The sequence below is a fragment of the Stegastes partitus genome, unplaced genomic scaffold, assembly GCF_000690725.1.
Source record: "Stegastes partitus isolate 25-593 unplaced genomic scaffold, Stegastes_partitus-1.0.2 Scaffold344, whole genome shotgun sequence".
NCBI classification, from domain to species: domain Eukaryota; kingdom Metazoa; phylum Chordata; class Actinopteri; family Pomacentridae; genus Stegastes; species Stegastes partitus.
The window spans coordinates 447,125-457,237 of NW_007578075.1; the positions used below are offsets into that span (position 1 = coordinate 447,125).

The following is a 10,113-nucleotide window of genomic DNA, read 5'->3' on the forward strand; positions in this document are numbered from 1 at the left end:
CCTGATGGACTTCATACGCAGTGAACTACAGTCCTCTGGAACGCTTCATGGGTACTGATGTGACTTTTGTAAGATCCCGAGAAGGTTTGGCGAGATCTTGCAAAAGATATCTCTATTATTTTTTTCTTTCTCCATGTCCCTTCTGGGGTTCCGTAAACACTGTTTTTCATTTGTATACAAGAAAAACTTTATCACACACAAAATCTGCCTCCATGACAAGATGGTCATTTTAAAGTCCGTCTTCGGTCATTGATTAAATCCCTAAAAACTCATCTCTTTGTTCCAAAGCTGCACATTTTGCATTTAATTCTTCAACGCTCTTATGTTTAAAATATTTTCTCATTTTGCCTTTTAATATTTATTTTGTTCCTCGTATTCGAAGGTTATATAAACGTTGAATAAACGAACGTCCTTTCAAATGAGCTTTTGAAAACTGAAGCTGTTTTTATTTATTTATGTTTAAATAACACCTTTATGTCTTTAAAGGGTGTAACTGTATCGTCACCTCCTTTGGAATATATGGATCTATGCAATCCCCACCTCTTTCTCCACTCACGCCTCTGCTGTTCGCTGCAGCTCAGCACACCAGCTCACGTATAACTGCTTTATGATATACAAAGAGGTAATTCAGCCAAGCAAGACTAATGATAAAGAAAACTCCACCTTGCAAGCTGCAGGATCGATTCCTTAGGTTCGTTACATACTAACGCTGGACGTTTGAATCCATGGTTCGTTGCAGTTTTAAAGTGGAAATGCTCAGCCATGGCACTGACTGCTTATTTCACTCATGATGACGTGTTCTAGAATATAAAAAACGCCATATGGACAAGTTAACATGGTAAATAAAACCTGATTTACACCAGAGGACAATCTTTAAATCTGGCGTCCGTGGCAACATTCCCATCCAGGCACACCTGTAGTGATGTGTTCTAAATCAGTCAGGCAACGTTTGGTTAGCTACAGCGACAAAGGCGGAGCAGGATACAACTACTCGCGGTTACAGTTTAAAAAGGTAATTACTACCTCTGTCAGAAGGGGGCGACAAAACTTCCACACTTCAGCTGATTAATTGAAAAGGTACAGGTGTTTGGTTTGGTCTGGAAACAGGCCAAAATAAGATTAAAAGATTAAAACTATAACCATTAAAAACCCCAACGTTATAAGATGGTGACATTAATCGTGTACAGACCTTCAGCATCACTACTTTGATAACTGGCATCACAGTTACCGTGACAGTGACCGATAACAACAAAAACCTCCCAGCGATGCCGAGATGCGTTGTGCCATCAAACCCAGCGGCTCACTTTGCACGAGTCGGCTCAGGCATGTGTCACTGTTGCGTATATCATCAGCAGCGAGGACGTGACTGCTCAGGGGGTCGTTCTGGACCACAGAAACCCACTCTGGACTCAGAATGGACGTATTGTGCAGCGAGTGGACAGGGTCTCTGACCTCAGAGCAGTCTGCATACAGAATGACACAGGCTCTTTGTTACCACTGACAAAGCCAATCGCTCACATCACTCACTGTAGCAGCACTGGGAGCCTTTCAGCGGGCAGCCGAGCCCGCAGAGCTGCCAGCCCTGACTTAGGAAAATAAAACCCATGTCTCCATTTGGATCTGCTAAGCTTTAGAACTGCTATTTCTTCATTAAAGACACCCACACTGACGAGTTTAAAAGTCAGACAATAACTTTATTAACAGTTTTTTTTTTAGTGTTACTTACTAAAACAATAGAAAAACGCTTAAATTAAGTGCTCAGTCGGTTCAGTAAAATAAATAAATATAAAAAATTGTACTAAAAACAGTTAAAAATGTAAGTTTGCATGTCTTTATACAGACTTAGTGTCACAATGCTCCCTGCCATTGTTAAAGGCTTCCACACCACATCCGCTATGTTCATAGTAGATAAGGCAGATAATAAGAGCAGCACCGAAACACCTAAACCCGCTTTCGTAGGTTTTTTTTTTTTTTTTTTGTCGGTCAGTCTTGATGATGATTTGATAACCAAGGCTAAATCTGTTCAGTGCTTCCACAGACATTAAGTGCAATGCTAGCTTAATATGCATTAATACAGGAACACAGACAACAAATCAACATGTAAGGTGGTGTTAAAACGGCCAGCTCTTTGGTGCAGCCAGGTGTATGGACGATGCATCAGTGTGACCAGATCTGCACAAGGTACAGTGCTGTGAAAAAGTATTTGCCCCCTTCTCGAATTCCTTTTTTTTTTTGTGCATATTTTCCCCATTTTAATGCATCTTGTGTTTACGCGAATTATTGTTGTCTAATATTTAAATTTGTTTGATGATCTGAAACATTTAAGTGGGGAAGATATTCAAAAAATTAAGAATTTGAGAAGGGGGCCGATACTTCTTTTCAGCACTGTAGCTGTTAAATATTTGAAACATGTTACCTGCAGCGCAGCACTGAATTAAAGGCGATTTGATGTCTTCAAGTCATGTTCAAATAGACGCTTGGTCCAGATCTGGCATTGACTTGGCTGTATTGGTGATTTAGGCACAGTATCCGGTCCATCAGAGGCACAGTGGAGCAACATTGAACCCTCATTCTGCAGCAGATGGGCTGTAACAAGAGATACTGCAGTAGATGCTGGATAATGTAAATGGACAGCTGTTGTTCTAAAATAGCTAACAATATGAGCAGTTTCCAAGATAACTTTGCACATTCTCTCTCCTAACACACCGGTTGCTGTTCAAAGATCTTGACCCCACATTATCCAGCAGTGTCTGAATGACTGCTACACAGTTGCACCACCGCTGTCCTCGCCATTCAACCACAATACAGCAGCGCCGCCCGTCTAAAGCCACTTCGTAAACAAACCAAACAGCTCGGTGAGACAAGACAGTGTTCCTTCTTCAACACAGAGACAGACATTAAAGCGCAAACGTCCGTTACTAGGGATGGTTAGGTTGCCGTGACGATAGCGGGGACTCTGATGGTGTTCGAAGCAGCCGGGTTTTCGTTCTCGACCTGATAGGTCACGTCAGGGTGCTCGGCTGCCACCTCCGGCTGGTCTGTCATTGTGACTGGCTCGTCCTCCTCTTCCTGAGATTGTAGCTGGTCAAAAGATCGCTCGGCTTCTTCTGACAGCCGGTTTTCCTCTTTCTCTTCCTCCCGCTGACCAAATGACAGCAGAGGGAATTACATCAGGCGAGGAATACACACAAAGACAATTTCATGTTCAAAACTAGAGCTTCTCTGCACAATACCTCTTTCTTCATCCTGTAGTATTCATCAATGGCGTATTGGTATTTGGCTGATGTTATCCCAAAGAGGGAGGCCATCCTCTCCCCAAGGTAGTCACACGCTGGAGAATTAAAATGATAGAATACAAATTTACATCAAATAGCTTCAAATAATATTATAATGTAACTGGGTGTTCTTAGGTTTGAGTGAGATAGGAGTTTCGTAAGTCTGATCTTGGTTAAATACATCTGTTAACACTGTGATGGCGTGCAGATATTGCACAAAATGCTACAGAAAATAGTGTAGAAATCCATCAAAGCAAGCTGTGAAGCAATGTTTTGTCCAAACTAAGTCACTAAGGTGAACCATTAAATGTGTCAGCACGGAAATGATCGAGTGCTTCCCTCCGTTCGAGGTCTCGTTGGATAAACAATCGCTGGTGTGACTTTCATGACAAGATACAAGTTACATCAACAGTCTTCCAGGATTAACCCACAGTGCTTTAATCTAACATAATACTCTGAACATCAATCAAACCTGGACTGCCACAGACCAGAACCTGAATTGAAATTTCCACTAAATCTGGTGCAACATTTTCCAATATGCAGACAGATTCATAGCCTCACTGCGATAAGGAATGTGCTGTGGAAAAATCTCACATGTGGCAGCTTTTAAACGCATCTGAAACTTGGCTTTATCATCACAGATGTGTACTCAAGTATTTCTACAGCATAAACAATTTCATTGCACAAACCTGAGATAGTGGACGTGGCTGCTCTCCACATGTGGAACCAGAAGTAAGGCCCCCAGGTCATCTTTGACTACAACGCAAGGAATGCAGGGAAATTAAAAGCTTTTCTGTGTCACACACCTGCACCATTTCCTTTGCACTCACACACACACACACTCATGAGTTTTTCTCACCCTCACCGCATCGACCGGGGAGGACAGCAGGTCTTTCCTCTCCGGCTCCTTGTCCTCTCCCTCCTCCTCGTCGGTGCTGTACTCCTCCATCGTCTCACCGCTGGAGAAATGGATGATCCGACGGGGAACCTTCTCCTTCTGCTGCTGCTGCTGCTGCTCCTCTTCTTCTCTATTGCCCAGCTCTCCCAGCTCCACGCTCTCAAAGTCCCTCGCCTGGCTTGGACTCGGACTCTGGGATCACAGATAAAGACAGAGGAGGTAGAGATGAAAAAAAACAAACAAACTGCTGTCCCACTTTTTAATAACAGAAGTCCTTCATATTGTATACAGTATCTGATGCACTCTGATTTTAAATATATCTATATGTATACAGGTGAACTTGTGAAAACCACATACAGGACTTGAAAACACTGAATGCGGTTGCACAAAAACTGCAGAAGAGAAAATTAGTGCATTAATACACTATTAAGACTCAATTACCCCATGCCACATCAATATAGCAAACTAACATGGACACTTTTAAACCATTTAAACCACATTCCACAGAGCTTAAAGAAGAAATTGACTTTATACATAAAATATCACCTGCAACTAGGGCATCCATGTCATTTTTCTGCTATGATTTTGCATCCTAAACGAAGGAACTGGACTTTATTTTGAGATATTTGTGATTATTTTATTCTGCACCATGATCATCACACTTTGCTCCTAACACAGATATATTTGTGGCTTGCTGACTTAATGAGGTGTGACTACAGTACTTGTACTACTGGCCCTCTTCTTGGGGAAACACCTGATTTTCTATTTTCTTCACTTGGAAACTACCAACTTCATTGTTCTTGACCTCGTGTAACACTCCCTGTTCGCCTCCTAACAAATACAGAGACGTTATGAATATTTCAGTCGGCGTCAGAGGGAAAAAATACACATTTTAAAAGGCCTGTACTGCCTTAAAAAAGACGATAAAACCCTCCCTGTGTACGTTGTTATCATGATAACCGAGCAACCAGACATGACAGCTCTGACAAGTGGCAACAAGCGACACACACCGGAGAGGCGTCATTCAGTAAACAAAATCAGCAAACGGTGGTAATTTTGCAATAAAACGCTGTTTACCTGCCCCACGTCCATGTTCCGCCCTATAGACACGTTAACGTTGGTGAGATACAGCGATATGTCGGCCATTGTCGCCGTCTTCTTCTTTGTATGCGGATGCTGCGCCCACAACAACGGCTCTCCTCCGCGCTGCGTGACCCGGATGTGCCGTTCAAAGCCCCCGGTCTGTACGTAACGTCCATCCGTTACACCTGCAGCGACCATGACATAGCGATACTAAGAAATTATTTTGCGTTTTATCGTCAATTATTATCATTTTATTGAGAAAATGTAACACACTCAAAATTGTTTTTATTTGCCAAATTAAAAAAATAAAAATAAAATAAAATAAAAAAATCCATAAGTGGTGCTAGCTTAATTGCTATAGGGGTGACTATCTGTAGCATGCCACAATTTACATCACATGTTTTTTTTTTTCTTTAAAAAACAACAACTATATTTCCTGTACATTTAACAAACAAACAAAAATATATATAATATTTGACATTTTAAGTGACACTGTAAGAAAATAAATTTACAACCAAACAAACAAAACATTTTTTTCTGTTTCTTCAATGCTATGCTTTGCTAAAGGTCAGTGGGTGTCACCTAAAATGTGTATCATTAACATATCCATACATTTAACATGTAAACAATTTTTCACATCAGTTTCTACTGTGACTGTGCTTTAAAGAACTACATCGAAAAAGAAAAAAGAAAAGTTCACAGTACAAAGGAGCTGACATATTTTATGAATTGAGTAAACAAAACCAGTTATTCATTACAACAATCATAAAATATTAGTCAGTGTGGTAATGAAGAAAGACACTGTGATTAAGTAAGTAATTAAAGGTACATTTTCTCAAATAGGTTTTTTATTACTATTATTAATTGTTTAAAACCACTATGTCAAATTATACAGTTTCAAACTAATTTACTTTTTAAAATTTAATTATATATTTTTTAGCTTGCTTAAAAATAGTTATTTTTCTAAACTGACATGGCATCATGATTTTTTTTCACCACATGATTCACAGCAGTGAATTGTGACTCAAGTTGTTTCAGGGTAAACTACAAATAAAAGGCAAAGTAAGGTCATCCCACTTTCTCTCTATGCTTCGCCTTCATTAATATCACAGTGAGTGCAGGCTTGCTTAGCCTCCACCGGTGATTCTCCAACTGTGTGCCTTACAATTAGTCTAATTTATGATGATTTTCAGAGCTGTAATCACATATAAAAGTCTTGGAAATACTCCTCTGCATCAGTTTTATTGAATAACTTTTGGGGTGACCGATACTTTGTGATCATACTTTTTATATATGAGGATGTAATGAGGATGAAAACACATTTACAGAATACAAGATGCAAGGGTTACAATTAAAAAACTATAATATAATTAGAATCAGAGCCAGTCTGCTGCCTGTGTTGCTGACAAAAATTGCTTCCATAGCTTAATGATAACTTATCTAAGTACAGCACCTTAAAATAAAACATGTATTTTTATTGCTACTCAGCTAGTTGTTGTCAGTTAATGATTAGAGAGATCATGTTACATGCATATCACCGGTAAGCCTCCATCCATACAATAATGTCAGTGGTACCAGTAACCTACGATGAGACTGAGAAATTTGACATGACAATACTTTTGACTTCAGCAAACACATCAGACTTTGACAAACAGTGAAATATTATGTGTATGATGAACTATGTCATATTATTTTCAAGGGCTTTGACAGATGATCAGTGTCGTGGATTAACAGATCAGTATTCTTACTTTTGTAAACAATAATAATAAAAAAATAATCTAGGCCCACTCATAACATTTGGATCTAAAGCTTTAGATGCCACTCTCTGAAACCCTCGTTTCTCGTTGGGTTGTGGTTCTCCAGACCTTGTGGGCAATCTCCTTTGATAAATATTAACACGTCTGGGGAGTCTACACTAAACCTCTGCAGCAAATGTTATTTCTCCGTGGTTCCACTGACATTATAAACAACAGCAGGTAGGAACCAAAATGACTCTCAGCCAAGTGATTTGTAAGTAAGATACTCAAATGTGACACGCATAAATATTCATATGAGATTATAAAGTGCTGCAACTGACAATGGAATGAATGATTCAGAATTAAAGTGTGTAAAGTTAGTAAAATAATTATGGCAAGATGCAATCTGGATCAGATAAAATGTATTGTTGTGTTTTCTTTTTTTACTTTATGTTTGCATTTTACATTTCTGGCTTCAGTGCAGTTTTATTATTGTACATATACAAATGGGTGACAAATTAAAGGAAAAACTTGACCCCTTCATTGAGTAGATCTGAAATTAGTGTGATGCTGTTGGAGGCGTTTTATCAAAGCAAAGTTGTTCTACGTGACCCATTGTACTTGAAGAGGTGATCTGAATGGTTTGATGAACATAATAAGATTTTGGACTGTCCACAACCACCATCATCAAAACATCAAATGAGGGAATATCGTTTGGAAGAAAGGTGTTCATCCCTGCAGCAGAGTTCCAGAGACTTCAAGAGAATTGATGCCAAAGTGTTTTGTTTGCATATGTTGGCCAAACACCTTAAGTCAAGTGTTCCTGTAATTTGTCACCTCTCTTCTTGCACTACACCTTCACAACAAGCTTGGAATGCAGGCTAAGCCTTGTTCACAATTTGACATGTCACATCAATAAAAGCACAAGTGCAAATCATAAATCTAAAGTGGGTTGAATTCCATTTACGTGCTCCAGTAAGCCACCATCTTGGCTTACTGGGAGACTTGAATAATACAGAGTCATCATTAATCTTATTAGTAACACCTTCTCCTACAATGACATGTCACAATGGTTTCTCAGAGAGTCTGAAGAAAAATGCATCAAATATTCTATTATGTTGTCGTTTCTACACAACAGAAACTTTGGAAAGCTTTAAACTAATGTTATTTAGCTACGGATGAATTATTGATCAGGCCTATGGAGCCCAAAAAGAAACAGGTCCTCAGTGTCTTTGATTGAAAGTGACTGCAACGTTTCTATTTGGATTCTTATTTTCTATTTATGTACATATTATCCACCTCGCTAGTGCACCTTGCAGAACCGCCTTCAAATCCAACAAGGTGCTGCAAACATTCCTCAGTGATTTTGGCCCATATTTAGGTGATAGCATCACACAGTTGCTGCAGATTTGTGTTCAGCACCTTCGTGATGGGAATGTCCCGATTTCATCACATCCCAAAGGCGCTCTGCTGGATTGAGATCCGGTGACTGCGGAGGCCACCGGATGCACTGATCTCATCATCGTGTTCAAGAAGCCAGTGTGAGATGATAGGAGATTTGTGAAATGGCGTGTTATTTAGCTGAAAACAGTCATTGGAAATGTACTCAGGTAGGCTGCAGTGTTTAAACGATGCTCGATTAAGGGGCTCAAAGTGTGCCAAGAAATTATCCCCCACACCATTACGCCAACAGGATCAGCTTGGACTGTTAACAAGGCAGGACGGATCCATGCTTTTAAGTTGTTTACACCCTGCCATCTGAATGTCGCAGCAGAAAAAGAGACTCAATGATTTTCCAATCTCCTATAGTCTAATTTTGCTGAGCCTGTTCCCACTGTAGCCTCAGTGTCCTGCTCTTAGCTAACAGGAATGTTACCCAGTGTGGCATTCTGCTGCTATAAATCATCTGCTTCAAGGTTGTGCATTCAGAGATGCCTGTCTGCATTCCTTGGCTGTAACAAGTGGTTATTTGAGTTACTGCTTTTCAGCTGCTTTTCTATCAGCACAGACTATTCCGGTCATTCTTCTCGGACCTCTGCTATCAACGCTGGCTGGAGTTTTTCCCTATTTTTGAACTATTGTGTGGAAACCATAGAGATGGTTGTGGGTGAAAATTCTAAGAGATCAGTATTTTGAGAAACACTCAGACCAACTCATCTGGCACCAACGACCACTAAAATCTCCTTCATGCTTAAATGCATTCAGCTTCTGCCACGTGATTGGCTAATCAGATATTTGCTTTAACGAGCAGTTGAACAGGTGAGACCAAGTGTAAGTAATGAAGTGGCCGGTTAGTGTGTGTGCACATATATATACACACATATTATATGCTATTTTAAACTAAGCTATATTTCAGGAGATTCTGATTGTAGGCACAAGGAGAGATTTGTTTTGAACACTTGGGGTGGACATTAAGAAGAGGTGACTGGACATCCTAACCAAGGTCATTCTGAGCATCAAACATTTATAATTTGCATTATGGTGAACTTCTTTGCATCACTTTGGTCCATTTTCTGCATTAATTTATGCTAGAAACATCTTTTTATGTAAATAAAAACACAAAATGCATGCACCCTGTGGAAATTCAAACATAGAAAGGTATATAATGCTGTAAGTCTCTCACGCATTCTGTATTACTTTCAAATATGAACCTTCTGTAGATCAGCTTTTCTCTTTCAGTAATATCTTTGATGAGGAAACACACATATAGGTTTATGATTTACCCTTGTACCCTGTTTAAATGTGCATGCCACAGCTTTTCACGTCATTTATAAATTAAAATATTTGAATTAATTTGCAAACCACATGTGTGGCTGAAGGTTTCTACTCTACTCTCTCTTTGCACAGTCAGGACATGCAAACATACTAAAGAAAGAAAATCCACCTCTGTTGGAGACATTGTTAACGTTTTATAGTTTCTTGCTTCATTCATGTCTTTATATTAGGGGAAAAAATGCATGTATTCTAATTGTTGAGGCAGATATATCCCCTGAATTCTCCCTGAAATCTACACCTACAATTGCAGGACACTTTTGAGTTTCCTGCTTGTGAATGGTCTAAATCAGGGGTGCCCAATCCTGGTCCTTGAGAGCCCCTATCCAGCATGTTTCAGATGTTTCCC

At 39.6% G+C, this 10,113-nt stretch overlaps 1 protein-coding gene across 2 annotated transcripts; it reads right to left on the reverse strand.

The window, feature by feature from the left end:
* Positions 1-1,673: 1,673 nt before the first annotated feature.
* LOC103358937 (protein FAM177A1-like) lies at positions 1,674-5,349 on the reverse strand. Of its 2 annotated transcripts, none has more exons than XM_008284090.1 (5): positions 5,251-5,349; positions 4,141-4,365; positions 3,965-4,031; positions 3,234-3,331; positions 1,674-3,141 (listed from the first exon to the last, which is right to left on the reverse strand). In XM_008284090.1, exons 1-5 carry the CDS (start codon positions 5,317-5,319, stop codon positions 2,929-2,931), a joined length of 672 nt encoding a protein of 223 aa, XP_008282312.1. In that variant the 5' UTR covers positions 5,320-5,349; the 3' UTR covers positions 1,674-2,928. The 2 variants fall into 2 exon arrangements, with proteins under 2 accessions (XP_008282312.1, XP_008282311.1); XM_008284089.1 differs by having other exon boundaries at positions 4,135-4,365.
* Positions 5,350-10,113: the final 4,764 nt, after the last annotated feature.